Genomic DNA, 14,578 nt, shown 5'->3' with positions numbered 1-14,578 from the left:
GTGGGAGCTCTGCGCTGCCTGCTGTACCTGACCCCCGCTATGCTCGGGGCTGTTTCTTGCCGACACCCTACAAGCTGCTCCCCACCTTCCCCAGTTTGTCAAATCAGAGCTTGTGCAAAAAAGGCTTCTGCTTGTTTTCTGTCCTGGCTTTCTGTGGCTTCTCCCCAGCTGCCTGAGGCGGGGAGCCCGCCGGCACGGCCGCTCAAGCTGGGGGGTGCACAGCCACCCCCATCGCTGTGCTGTCTACGGCAGCGCATTAGAAAAGCTAGATAAAATTAGCTATTTAGACGCATGTTCCTCAGGATGCTGAGACAGAAGGACACCCAGTGCAGCCAGTTTGACTCATAGAGAAGAATTAATGGAAACGCCCGGCTCCTGGAGGGAGGAAATTCCTTGAACAGCCTTTTCCTCTGTTTGTTGCGTGGGGAGGCTGACAATGGGCCCCGCGTCTGGCAGGAGCGCTGCCGGGCGGTCTCATGAATGCAGCACGCGCGCGCCGACAGACACCGAGTCTGCGGCACCGAGCGCTCAGGAAGGGCCCGGCACAATGCGGGTGACCTGCCCTCCTGCACCTCTTCTGCACGGATCAAAGTGCGGGGTGGGCACCGGTACCCGGCCGTACCCCTGCGAGCACACGGCTGCTGCGAGCGCCGGATTGCGGGGTCGGGTCTGGGTGCTCTGAGCCGGCCGTCGTGCAGGGCAGGCAGCACCGTGAGCGTGAGGGGTCTGCAATGGCCGGGCGTTTGTACCTCGAGCTCTCGTTGACAAGTGTTTCATAACGATGAATTGCAATTTATCCTGAGCCTGCTGCGAGACACGCTGCTGTTCACGAAGCGCAAACCGGCCAAAACCAGGTACAGGCTGTGACCAAGGAAAATTGCCTTTTTCCACTGTAAATATCCAATAAACACATAACATTTCTGTAAGCGGCCTTTATTTATCAGGGATGCCACTTGAGCCAATAATTTAGATGTAATGAGACAAGAGGGACTATAAAGTCCCTAAGTCACAGGGTCTTATCAATCACGTTATGCAAATGTTTGTGAGCAGGAGTGTCTGGGCAATCGTAAGACGTGCCAGCAGCAACCGCTTCAATCAGTGTTGCTCTCAGTCTGCCGCAGTCGTGGCTTCCTTCAGGTTGGCGTTCTACAAGGAAAAAAAGTTGGCAGATGATGCACCGGGCTGCCCTGATTGTTGGTAGCATCAGGGTAGGTATGGATACAGGGAACCGGAGGGACTGTAGGTCAGGGTGCTGCTGTCCCGACGTGGGCACGTGCTGCAGCCCAGGCACGGGGACGTCTCTGTCCGGAGAAACGCACCAGCAAAGCGCCCGCAGCACAGTCTGGAACTGGGAAGCAGCAGGAGAGCAGGAAGTTAATGGGTACCCATGGCGGGGGCTCCGAGAGCATCCTCTTGCAGCAGGGATGTCGGGCTCCTGTCACGTAACACACCCCGGAGGCAGATGGATTTGTGGCTGCATCGCCCTGCTGATTTCTCTTTTGAGTGTTTGTAACACAAGAAATGGCTCCGAAGGGAAAACCTACCGGGAGGAAGAAGCTGCATCCCAAATGCCCGGAGCGGTGAGTGGAGGCAGAGGGAGGGGCGGTGCGGAAGTGTCCTGGGCTGCGGGCTCAGCGGCCCCGTTTGGCCTTTTTTGGAAACAGCTGTTTGAGGCGGTTTGTGTCACTCTGGATGGTTGTGTGGGGATGTGTCATGAGTGGGTGAAACAGCTGCAGCTGAGTGTGGGACGCTGCATTGGAACAGGTCGAATGCCGGAAAACTGGCAACTGCATCTGGACCGAATCCCACGCTGAGGCAGATTTTCCTGAGTGAGGGCAGTTCTGAAAAGCCTTCGGACGTCCTTTCAGAAAGGTCCATCCCGAACCAGGAGTGACCCCAGCTCCCTCTAGTCTTCCTTGGAGGAGGGACGACCGTGCCGTCACCCCTCCCCTGCCCCTGCGAGGTCTCTGTAGCCAATGCTGAGCGTGGGAGCGATGGGAGCGATGATGGGAGCGATGATGGGAGCGATGGTGGGAGCACGGGGCCAGGGGTGCCCCGAGGGGCTCTCCAACCTCTCGCCCTCCCAGCTGCGGTGAAGGCTGCAGGCGCTTCTCCCACCTCCTGCTTTCGGGAGGCCGGTGCTGTGCTGGGATGCTTGGGGGAGCCGGCACTGGTCCGCACACCGTGCATTGTGTTCCCAAGTGTGGTGCCCTCAGGGAATGCTTGGATTTGCTTCATCATGCTATAAATAATTACAATTATCCATTCCATTAAGTAATTTAAAGTATTACTTCTAGTCTCCTTGACTTATAGGCAATTTGGAGTTTTTACTGTAGGCAAAAAACCTGTAGCTGATCTATCATTCTTCTGAATTGGTTTATCTTTGTTGCTCTAAGCAGAGTCATGGGAATGGTGTTTTTTTTCTGAAACGGCAGGTTATTAGAGGACATACTTATAAATATCGAGTCTTGGCTATTTTTAAGTATTTTCAACATACTCTATCATGATGGTATGGCATAACCTGCAGAAAAACCGAGTCCAATTCTGCTGCCAAAGCATTCATAACTCACTTCTGTTTCTTTGGAGGATGGGGAGCCAAGTCCGAGTTCTCGGTCTGCTTTGCAAGGAATGCCAAGAGCCTGAGGAACGGCTCCGCTCGCTGTGGCTCAGAACCGGTCATTTTCTGAACTGATTTTTCCATTACACTATTGCAAAAGATGTAATTCTCCTTTATTACATAGAGTAAACTAGCAGCTGAGTCTGGTTTACAATTAAATTTGGGGCGGTCTTTCTAGGGATGCCAGAGTCGCCACAGCAACTGCGGGTCAAACTCTGGTGCTGCTGGACCGGGAGCGCAGGGAAGCCAGGGGCTGCTCCAGGCGCTAACAGCTGGCTGCCGAATCGGCACTTGGGAACTAAGGAGAGGTGCAGGTAGTCTGCTCTTAGAACAGAACCCATGTGTAAAGCATAACCCCAGTCCTCCAGAAGAATTGAGCATTTCAGACAAGAGAAATTCTATTTACTTCATAATTTATTAAATTTCAGATCGCCATATGCAATAAATTATAGTTGATATAAGAATGTCATAAAATATTACCATGAAGTACTCGTCTAATAGCTATTGTAATCTATACAAATAAGAACTGTAGTTATGATATTTAGATTTTTAGTGTTAATGGGAAGTGAACAAAATATTAAGGAACTTCACAGTAAATTCAGGGAAATATGTCATTATTATTGCTTCTGTGCAAACAATTTATACTGCACACATACAGCCTGAGAAAGAAAAGGTACAGTTGCATACTGTGTCTCTAGAGCAAATGCATTCCCTGAAGGTTGAACTTACTGCACCTATACGGTGCGCTTACATGCATTTTAACAAATGCAGCGTGATCCGTGATCAGTAGCTGATCAGCCCCTAGAACCTCCCTCCTGACCACAACGGCGAGGCTCAGCAAGGGCTCAGACTTTAAGGAAACAAGTTTGAAAAGGCAAAGCACACAGGTGAAGTCAGTAAACACCGAGTCCGTCAGAAGGTCTCGAGTCATGCCCAGGCGTGGGGTCCTGCCACGGCTCGGTCCCACGGCTGCCCGGAGGAGCCTGCTCCATCCCGCCGGGAGCTGCCCTCCCTCTGGGAGCCTCTGGCTGCCACGCTGCCGTCGGTGCCGGTGCTGCCGTCGGTGCCGCGGTTCACTGCGTGCACGGTGGGGCTGAAGCCCTGCGGACGGTCTGTCAGGTCCCCCATCCCGCCAGCAGCTCGTGGGGCAGCCGAGGGTGGTAGGAGGTCACAGACAGTCCCGTCCCGAAACGTTCGACTCCATTTCTGCTCCCTTTGTCAGTTCAGTGAACTTTAATGGAGTATTTCCGAAATGTCAGGAACTGGAGCAGCTTGTCTTTTCGCCTCTGCTTTAGTGCCATTAGTGCTCTCGTCTTCTCCTCCAAGTCCTGGTCGGTGGCGAGGATTATCTTGGCTCTTTCCTCTGCCTTCTTGTCCCCGGAGTTTTTGAAGAGTTTCTGTAGGGACTCTTCGTTGATGCTTTCAAAGATGTTGGCCACGGCTTTCTTGCGCAGGGCTGTGTCAAAGCGGTAGCCGTGGACCGAGGGGCTCACTCGCAGGGATGTGGACATGGCTGGAGTTTTGTAGCTTCTCTTTGCTTTCATCTATGTGGGGTGCTGCCGGGTTTGCCCTCCGGTCCAGTCAGAGGGATCTGTGCTGTGCTGGCTCCCAGGACCGGTATTTAAAGGCAGTCTGGAGAAAAAAGCCGGATGGCTCAAGTTACAGTGATGAGATCATGCTGATGTCAGCACTGAATAGTCATAGGCAAGTTTAACAGTTAAGTTGCCAACTTTCCTCTGCCGTGCAGCCAAGATGAAAAGTTTTCCGTTTCTGCGATGGGGATGGTTTTTCTTTGTCCTGCTGCAGAACAGGCTTCGTGCAACTTCAAGCATCGCTGTGGGCCTTTGAGCTCGTACAGCTCAGACTCTGCTCCCGGCCGTTTGCTGCATGTAGAAAAGCACTGCATTCAGGATATATAATATAATACACATTTAAACCTCCAGGTGAGAGCTATTGCAATACTCGCAAGAGGCGTTAGCTGTGAGCCTGTGCGTGCAGACGTGCGCTTGTCTATGTCTCAGTCAGACAGAAGTACAGCAACGCAGCAAAACGTGGGCATGGGACGCTTTCTGCTGCTTCCCAGATGATACAGGTCATGTTTAGCGTGCACGAAGCTGTATTTTGGCAAGCGGTTTACCAAAGGCAGCTTATCCATAATGTCCTCTGGTGTGACTTCCCCGGGATGTTACACCCCACGGCTGCCCAGCCGCACACGGCAATGCTCGCAGCGGGTAACATCTCTCTGCGCACGCTGTGCTGCAGCAACAGCACCCAGCAGTTTGTTGCCCTGCTCCTGCCTCAAGTACCCTTTTTCTTTAATTTCCTGCTCACCGGTGCAGCTCCTCTGCTCCAAAAGAGTTTGTGCTCTCCACCCCACCCTCGGCACACACCAAGCCCTTGGGCTGGGAGGACTGGCTCTTAGTCATATGGATTAGTTTTAGGTAGTCCTGCAAGGAGCAGGGAGTTGGACTTGTGGGTCCCTTCCAACTCGGGATGTTCCGATGCTGTGATTCCCTCTCGCTGAGGACGTGGACTGTGAGGGGCTGGCTCTGACGAGTGCTGGGCTTAGAAATCTGGTATTATTGAGCCTAAATCTAGCCCGGAGTGGCAGTGCCTTCAAAAGTCCCTTATGGCCAGACAGCCAGAGATAAGTGTATTTTGGTTAATGGCTTAGAAGCATCCGGCTGCTGCAGAGGCACTGTTTGGAAATATGCAGCTTGTTTACTGGTTGTGGTGATGACCCCTATTACTCATCCTTACTGAAGAAGTCCAGAAACAACCTCTGTCCCCATGCCAGTTTGATCAATGACCTCAGGGGGTTTCCCTTATTTACCGGAGATCTGTGGAGGTGATCTCTGAGTGCAGGAATGAGCAGATCCAAAGTAACATCACCCAGTTGCTGGTCATTTCGCATTCCCTTTAAAACTTCTGTTCCTTCGGACAGAGTGGAGGGAGCGCAGCCCCTGCAAACCCCCTCTCCTGCGCCCAACCCCTGAAGTCCACGTGCCAGGCGTTGGTGCCGGCACAGAGCACAGAACAGGATTAACCGTGAGCCGCTGCTCGCCGGGCAATGCACCAAGCAGGGCAGGCTGCTGCCTGGCCCCCGAAACGACTGGTAGTCCCAGCTCCATCCAGGTTCTCCTGAACTTCCAGCTGGCCGGAGCTTGCCAGGCTTTTCTCTTTTGGAGAGGGAGCGGGCTGCATTTCGGTGTTTAACCACTTTCCTGTCTGGGACTGTGGGAATGGGTCCCTGAGAGCTGGGCACGCCCTGGCACAGCCCTGCACGTGCCCGCACCCCGCCGGAGGACCGGCTATCACCGCGGCTGCCGGGACTTGGCTCCGTGCCGCCGTTACCTGCACGAGCTCTCCCTGCACGTGCCTGCCATTTCTTTTCCGCTGGTTCTGCATCGCTGTCATTGTGCGGGTTACTTTTTACGAGTTTCCCGAATTTCTTTTGTATGCGCTAGCTGTTATGTGCTTTAGTGTATAAACAACGACTTTGCAAAACCCTGTGATTCTCCTTCTGCCAGAAAGACTTAAAAGCCTCTCACTTCGCTGTAGTCTTGCCGAATTTGTGAGAATTACACATCAGCCGCTGTTTGCTCAACATTTGCAGGGCTGGTAAATCCACCCTGGAAATCTTTTTGATCTGGCTGCCTCCTGTGAAAGAGCCTCATGTTTTATAGACTCCCGTTAACATGAAAGACGAGGGGGAAGCTGTAGGACCTCATCGCTGGTCCCCTCCTGCTCAGATGGAAAGTGCTGCCTGGAGCGCTGCGGGGCAGGGGGGGAAACCTGCCTGTAAAAAGTGTTTGGCTGGAATGTTAAAGGTACTTTGCTTCACTGGACAGGTAATACACTTTAAAGTACTTGAGACAAAAAATAGTGCCGGAAGATCAGCTGTGATCTCGTGGCTGTAGAAAACGAGCCCTTCTTTTGCAAGGCACCGTTTCCCCTAGTCGAAAACAAGAGCTGAGGCATGTTAATGTATGCCTGGTTTTCGCCGCTCTTATTGCACACGGAATCATTCTGCAGGTATTTGCAGAGACATGGCAAAGAGAATAAATTAGCAATATTTGTGGAAGATACAAGCTCAGAAAAGTATCTGCCATGGAAACCGAGAATAAAGCTGAAGCTTTAGGAGTAAGACATCAGAAAGCTGCCAAGATGAAGCATGCGTTTTCTTGTGAGCTCATCTTGCACTGAGCAGTAACAAATGTCTTTGCCCCTTCAAGCTTCTCTGCCCACTTTGTATAAATTTAGTTGCGTTCAACTCACTGAGATATGAAGTATGCCTCATCTGTTTTTTCCAGTAATTTTTGTTTACACTGGTCTTTTAATACTGCTTTCCCAGTAATGCCTAGGAGGAATTATTCATGTGTTGGATTGGAGCGAAACTTCAGACAAGATGCGATTTCTATCATAGCTCTCCTGCTATTATTGTATAATTGCTTTGTGAAATGCAAACGCTCCATTTCACACATTAATGGGAGGATTAATTCCTATCCCCACCATCTCTGCAGAGCAGCTCAGCCGCATCCCTAATTGCACTCTGCTTCTCACGACATGATGGGTTTGGAGTGCTCCAGCCGCGGGGGCTCTTCTGTCGGGGGGGGATGGGCAGGTTTGTGCCGAGCTTTAGGGTGCACAGGGCCCTTTCGCGGGCATCTGGCAGCACAGCTTGCCGAGCATCCCCCAGGCATCTCGTCCCAGGTCGCGGCCATGAAGGTTTTGGAGCGCTTGTGATTTATTGTAGGCTGAACCAAGCCTTCGGGTCTCGCAATCGGAGCAAACAGTTCCTGGAGGGAAAGATTGGGGAAGGATGGTGACTCAGGTCTGCGCTCCGCTGGCGATGCAAAGCGGGTTTAAACAGACCCGGAGGCATCTCTGGCTCAGAGCCGCGAATTGCCGGAGGATCCTGCCTGCCCCGGCTGCACGAGAGGGGCAGGTAAAGCAGTGTGTTCGCCCAGCTAAAAGCCACTGCAGGGGCTTCTGGAAACCCCCCCAGCCCCTGCGAGGAGCCAGCAGCCCCAGTGCAGGAGGTGGAGGCAAGGCCAGGGCTGCCCTTGGGGGCAGGGGTAGCTGGGGCAGCCAGTGCCTTTCCCGCAAACTCTTGTAGAGAGCTTCGTCTGCATTTATGCAACTGTCCAGTATCACTCCAAAGAAGGTAATCTGGGATGCCTTTGCATTTTGCTGGGGCATGTTTTGCATAGCTTTCCTTTCACTAGCCTGCCTAAGCCTGCACGGCTTTTAATACCATGTTGGCATTGAAAGATGCAGCAGTCCCCTAGGACAGACCTTCCCAGCCATATGCAAAATATTCAGAAACTGAGCCTTTGGACGGGCATCTAGAAGCTTTGGGACAGGAGAGGAAAGTGAAATTATTGCCTTCAAAATAAGTGCTTTGTCTTTAGCTCATTCAGTGAAAAATCTAAGAGTCTGAACTGCCCAGGAGCCTCCGGCCATCTCTTCTCTTCCCATCCTTTCCCTCGCTACGTGTGCTCGACCTCTGGCTCGCTCGCAGCCTTTGCTTCTTCCGCTGGCCATGGAGGTTGGAGAATCCCTGCCGTTCTCAAGAACCAGAAATGCCGCTCCTTCTGTTCGCTCTCTGCTGGGAAATGTGTCTGGAGATGGAGTGCTCTGCAGCAGACACAGCTGCGGGATGGCTGTACGGTCAAAGAGGAACCGGTTCATCGTGTTCCTCGTGGAATCCAAGTTCCTGGGAATGTGTCAGACATCCAGGTTGTGCAAATGGCAATGCCTGCCCCGGCTCTCCAACTTCCCTGCCTACGGCTTCTTCCAACCCTGGGTCGCGTGCCTGTTTCTGTACAGCACAGGCTCCACCTGGGTTTTTCTGGTGGTTGGTTGTTGGTTGGGTTTCTCCGTGGTTGTTGTTTCTTTAATAGAGCATCTGGGAACACTCGTCCCAGATCTCACGGCAGGACGCCGTGTCCTTTGCTTACAAAACCCGAGAGCTTAACTTGGCCACGTGCGTTCCCTGTGACTTGTCCTGTGGTCCCCAGTGCAGATGTGCAGTACAGTGGGATGGATTTTAACTGCAGCTCGGCGGCTGGAAAGTCAAGACATTTCTCAGACAATCCTGCTCGCACAGCTGCCTGCCTAAAAAACAGAAAAAATGCTGTTGGTTTTCAGAAAACAGAAGACACGGTTAAGCTGGTTAAATTCCATCTGAGAAGTTTTTAATAGAGAAAAAAATTTGCACCGTGTCCATTTAATACTTTTCTTTATCCCACCTACGAAAACTGAATTAGATGCTGGCTTCTGGGCTGCTAAGACAGGCATTGTTATATCAGGCGTAGTCTGCACGGCATTAATTCTGCGCTGCAGCCGAGGCGAGCAAGAGTATTCTTTATTAACGCCTGTCACTCAGCTGCAGCCGACGTCTCTCGGCGTCTCTCCGTAGGGCTCCCACCGCCTCGTGCCTCATCTCCTTCGCCACAACCCGCGCATCCGTTCTGCCGACACATCGGAAAACCCGCAACAGGCGGCGACAGCGGAGCCGGTCCTACAGCCGGCGTGAAGTGTACGGTTTTAAGGGCAGCACAGGCTGCCGACGAGTTAAAGAAAATTGTTAACAAATTTTCATGGTGTCGATGCAGTAAGAGGAGTCAGCAAAAAGTGTCGAGGGTGCGAAGTGAGAACACAGCTTTGCCGCTCGCTGATCCTCGCCAATTTCTGGCAGCGGCGTCCGTCCTGGTGGGTGACACAAGGGTGCAGGTTGGACTGGCTTGAGCGAGGAGGACTGTGGCCTTTGGGGAGAGGAAAAACGGAGCTTTGCAGAGCAGCACCGTCCTGCGCAGGCAGAAGGCAGGCGCTGAAGCTGCCTGGCTGTGTGAACGCTGCCGGAGCCAAGCAGCACAGGGAGACCATATAAGAGTAAAGTTTGTGGTATTACTGATAATGAATGTCTCCTCATTTCTCATAAATTCTCTGCTAAATGTATGATCACTGAGTTAATAATGCAGTGGAGGACATAATGAATAGCCAGTTACAGTAAGTAAATCATGCCTGGTAAGAAACAGAACAGAAACAGAAAATTTTGGCACTTTTAAAAGCCAGTACCCTTTTAAAGAAGCCCTGCATTCAGCAAAGCTGAGCTGAGGACACATCGACTTCTGGCGTGAAATGCTTGCTGTCACGGGGGGCTGGAGAGGCTGGGGATGGGGGGGGGAGGCTGCCTGTGGAAAGAAGCCACGGGGGGCTTCTCCTGTTGCTTGAGGCTTCCCAAAGCTGCCTTGCAAAGGGAAACTCAAACTGTGGTGCTCCCCACTTGTAGTGGGAGATAATTACTAGAGAGGCTGGTGGCAGGTTGCCAGCCGGAGCACGTGGCGCAGCCAAAAGCCTTGTTAAAAACCAAAAAGCCGTGTCTAGCGAGGATGCAGGCAGCAGCAGGCAAACGGTGCACTCGGAGCGTGCGGGCAGGGTGGGAGTGAACGGGTCTGCTGGGGACCCAGCCGGGCGCTGGAGGGGGCTGGGGTGACCCCGCAGCCAGGCAGCTTCTGCGGTGTCAGGGGGTGCTGCGTGCCGGCAGGACCAGCGTCCTGAAATGGCACCTACCCATCGCGTCTGCAGACCAGCTCACCATGTCCTGCTATTTCCACGGGAGCCAGGGAAAGTATTTTAATATCCTGACTTCAGCATCTTCCTCCCGGGGTCAGCAAGACTGAGCATGGCAATGAAAGTTTAGACTTTCAAGCACGAACAACCTTTTTCTTTCTCTGCTGAATTTCCTGTTTGATCTTCCTGAAGGTCCCCGAGCACCCCTCGCCAGAGAAGGGTGAAGGCAGAGCCGTCTCCAGTTGTCAGACAGCTCATTGTCTGGTGCCGAGGGGACGGGCTCACGGGAAATCCTGCCTTGGGGCTGGGACGCGGCGCTGGCTCTGGTCATTGTCACAACCCAGCCCACGGGCGACGGTACCAGACACACGTCCCGGCACTCAAGTGCCCCCCTCATCAGGGCTCTAATCTCTGCCGAGCCGCTTCCTCTGCTGCAAAAGGGGTGGCAGACAGGATGTATGCCTTTGTACTGCTCCGGCTTCTGGGGGTCCTCGGTGTCCCCCATCGCTCCCAGAGCCACAGTGGCTGCAGCCTGGGGCTGTGTATGGGGGGGGTCGGCGCTAGATCGGGAGCCAGATGTGCAAAATGGCATGGCACAGCATCCTGCGGGGCTCGCGGAGCGGCGTCCTAAAGCGATCAGGATGGAGGCAGAACGGTGGCAATGTGCAGTCGCGGGGCAACGTAGGGGTCTCGGGGGGTGTTAAGCTGCCGAGCTGCCGTGACACAGGGGAAAGCCTGGGTGCCCTCTGTGCAATGCTGCGACTGCTGCGGTGCAGCGTGGATGGGGACCCAACCCCAGAGGCACCGTGCTAGGGTGCAGGCAAGGGAGTTAAAAATGGCAAGGCACCTTCCCTCCAGCGCGCTCAGCTGCATATGCTGCCTATTCGGCTGCTTTTGCTGGGTAGCAATAAGGCTGTTTCCCAGCTCTGACCCCTCACCGCTTCTGAGGCAGCTTTCAGTTTGGATTTGCAAAATGCAGGACTGGTGTGCGATCCACCCAGAAGCAAATTGAAGAGCGTTTCCCCTGGTGAGGAAAGAAGCACCCGCTGGGTGCAGAGGGAGCTGAGTCAGGTCCCAGTTCAGAGGGACGGGCTTTGCTAGCAGAAAACCTGCACATTTAGTTTTCGGTTCCTTAATCTCATGGCAAAGCAAAACAGGCATGTGGCAGAGGTAGTTCCTGTCCTGGCTGTGTTTGGGGAAGAGCAGCAGCGTGAGTCGAGGCTTGGGGACGTGTATCCCAGTAATGCGGAGAGAAGAAAACTGATAATCAGAGCTGAGGGAAACACCCAGCCTGTGCCTATGGAGATTTATCCGGAAATCAACCGACACGTAAATCGTGTGGGAGATTAGCTCGAAATTGTGGTGTTATCAGCCTTGTCGTTCATTCCTCCAGTAACAGAAGAGTTCCTCTGAGAAAACAGATGGTGTTTGCCTCCCGTCACCCTCTCTCGTGGCCTGACAGCTTTCGCTTTGTAGCTGCTAGAAAAGCAATTTCTGCAATCCTCCTCCCGCCACCGCTGCTGTCCCTGGGGCAGCGCTGCAGCCCGAATCCTCGGCAGGGCCCTGCCTTTACCCTGCCTGCCAGCAGCACCCGCACCGGCCGGCTGAACTGCAGGGACTGGGGGCTGCATACGGGTTTTTGGGGGTTGGTTTTTTGGGGTTTTTTTTTTTTGCATGATGAAGCCAAGGTGTACGGGGAACTGAGCGTGCCCCTGCTGCTTGGGGGGCAAGGGAGCTGCACTGCACAGGTGTCGCGTGGGTTGCACAGGTTTGACATCCACGCGGCCGCTGGAGCCGGGTTTGGGCTGTTCCCAGGACCGTTGCGGCTGTTTCTGGGGTTACAGCAGGTTACTGAACTTCTGCCAGCGGTTGTTTTCCCCAGCAAATTGCAAACGGCGGCGCACGTCAGCTCCTACTCAGAAGAGCAATAGTAGGGCTGTAAAACCTATCTCCAGGACAGAGGTGAGGCTGGCAGTTTTGGGCGCCCGGCCGGCCGGCGTTGCCTGCCCTGTACCGGTCAGAGCCGGGGCCGAGGAGACTCACCCGATCCCTGAATCACGGAGAGCGCAGCGGGACACGGACCTGCTCCATACGGCTGCAAAGTTGGAAACCCCCCCGAGACTTTCTGAGCCCACCGACGCTCTGCTCTCAGACTTGTTTAGCTCTTGCAGTGATGCCTTCGAGATGTTTCCCAACAATCACGTTGCCTAATTGTTATAATCGAAGTGACTGACGCCTTGTTTACAAGGGAGCCTTGTCTTTGTTCTCGAGATCTGCCCTTGAATCCCTGTCAAGTGTCAGCGCTGGTTTATGGGTATTTCGGTCCCTCTGCATTGGGTTATTTATGCAAAGAGTTCAAAGAAAAAAAGAACAGTTTTAGAACTGCAAATTTATTTCAGCTCTATGTAGGAGGGGAGGAAAGGGGAGAGAGATGCTGCTGGGTGGGTGTATATAGGTGTGGTAAAAAGTGATCTGCAGCCGCTCCGAGAGAGACCCGGCGGATCAGCAAACTGTTAATTGAGTGCACGAGCTGTGGCTGCTCCCGCTTCGCCTCTGATCCGTCAGAGGTCCGATGTGAGACAAGAAACCAGCCCGGTTTGCAGTTTGTGCTCTGATGATGTTGGCATCTGCCTGGGAGAAGTAAATCAGATTTGTCTTTATGCCTGCCTTCAGGAGAGAAATCCGAATTGCCGCGGGGCCGGCAGGGATGTATCGGGAGCTCTGCGCACACCGCTCCGACATGAGGTGCAAATGAAAATAAAATACGTTGTCTATCAGTAAACAGCGCCGAGCGTGACGTCAAGCTAACGAGGCTGGAGAGCTTGTCTCCAGAACTCTCTCCATGCAGAAAGCTGAGTCAGTTCCGGCCACAATGAGGGTCATGGAAGGAGTGTTTCCCAATGCTGTTTAGGGAAATCTTACAGAGAAAGTAAACAAAATCCCGCAAGATCTGACCCTCCACAGGCCTCTCTCGTCACGGCAGAGGCTGGGGAAGAGAGGATCCCGGTGCAGCAGAGGGGACGGCACTTGGTCCCCTTGGCACCCGCAAACCTCGGAAGGGAGCTGCCCCAAGGAAGGATGCTCCAGGGGGAGACCCTCGCCCTCGTGTGCCCCCCCAGCCCTCGCCCACCCCTGGAGCTCCAGGGTCTCGTCCCCGTGAGCCAACGCGCCCAGCCCCGGCATCGTCGCCGCCTGCACGCAGCAGCAATGGCCTCGAGATGTTCTGGGTTGCTGTGTCTGGCCAGCACGTGGGTAAACACCAAGTCTCTTGTTCAGCAAATTAATTGGGAAGAAAAAGGATTAATAGCCTTGCTAACTGCTCCTGGTCTTGCCGGGATCATGTCCTGACTCGCTCCCGGGGCATCCCACTGCGAGCGAGCTGTGCCCCACGTCTCCTCAGTGAAATAGTTTCCTTGGGGGCTTCTTCTCCCCCCCGCCCAGGGCCATGGGGCTTCTCTCTGTTGAGGAAACTTCTTTGATCAGTAGAAATTAAACCAGGAAAATATTTTCCGTTTGTGTCAGGACAAAAATGGCTCAAGCCAGGCGTGATTGATTGCTGAAAAAAATCGGAGCAACCCCAGTGCCGTTTCAGAAGGCTTCCTACTGTTCTTGCGTACAGTAAACACGGAATATATTTAGCAGCGGAGCCCAGCATGAGACAGCCTCTTACTGCAATAATAGCAGTGCCTTGTCTTTTTTTCTTTTTTTTTTTTCTTTTTTTCTAAGAAATTGGTTCAACAGAGCTCTTGGGAAGCTGGGTACGGATTGCCTGCGGGCTCACCGTGCCTGCCTGGAACGCCAGCGCCTTTGTTTGCCCTTGTTTACCCGGTGTAGCAACAGCGGGCTGCAGTGACTAACTCTGCAAACAGGCGTTGGGGCAGACGCGGCGCTTCCTCCGCGTGGCACCAGTGACATGCCACCACGCAGATGGTGATTAAGCCCTGGCTCCTGGCATGAACAGCCGCTGCAAGCGTTAGAGAAATCATTCCCAGCCGTTCGCCCGCTTTCCCTCGTTAGACCAAGCGTGAGCCCCGTGGCCGGGGTTCGGGTCAGACCCTTGGGGAAGGCACCGCTGCGTCGCTGCCCAGCGGGTCCGCACGGCAAACGTGGCACTGCTTTCTGCACGAGGAAAGGTTTGCAGAAATGGGGTCTGCCCTGACAGCGTCACCCCCGCTAGAATCCTAAAATGAGAACCCGGCGGAGCTGGAGTAAGAGGCAAGCTAAAGGAAGGGGATGTCAGTTTGTTGCAAATCTTTGTGTCAGACACGCCGGTGAGCACCAACTGTCCCAAATAACACACCCTCTTGGTATTATACATGCAAATAATGGCCATGATTTACTTATTGGAAAACCCCATATTTCATAATAATGCGCTTTATTCAT

General features: G+C 53.5%; 2 protein-coding genes across 4 annotated transcripts in view; one reads left to right on the top strand and one right to left on the bottom strand.

Moving 5' to 3' along the window:
• Positions 1-14,578, top strand: part of ZMAT4 (zinc finger matrin-type 4) — a 180,433-nt gene that overhangs the window by 150,150 nt on the left and 15,705 nt on the right. The gene's annotated exons all lie outside the window — the stretch shown is intronic.
• On the bottom strand, positions 3,014-4,438 carry TCIM (transcriptional and immune response regulator). The gene has a single exon (XM_054804768.1). It carries the CDS (start codon positions 4,159-4,161, stop codon positions 3,841-3,843), a length of 321 nt encoding a protein of 106 aa, XP_054660743.1. The 5' UTR covers positions 4,162-4,438; the 3' UTR covers positions 3,014-3,840.

The sequence above is a fragment of the Grus americana genome, chromosome 26 (genome assembly GCF_028858705.1).
Source record: "Grus americana isolate bGruAme1 chromosome 26, bGruAme1.mat, whole genome shotgun sequence".
NCBI classification, from domain to species: domain Eukaryota; kingdom Metazoa; phylum Chordata; class Aves; order Gruiformes; family Gruidae; genus Grus; species Grus americana.
The sequence above is the reverse complement of the archived record's forward strand: the minus strand, read 5'-3'. Positions and strand labels throughout refer to the sequence as shown.

Excerpts from the sequence above, each read along its gene's own strand:
- TCIM (XM_054804768.1), bottom strand. The coding sequence starts at position 4,161 with ATGAAAGCAAAGAGAAGCTACAAAACTCCAGCCATGTCCACATCCCTG.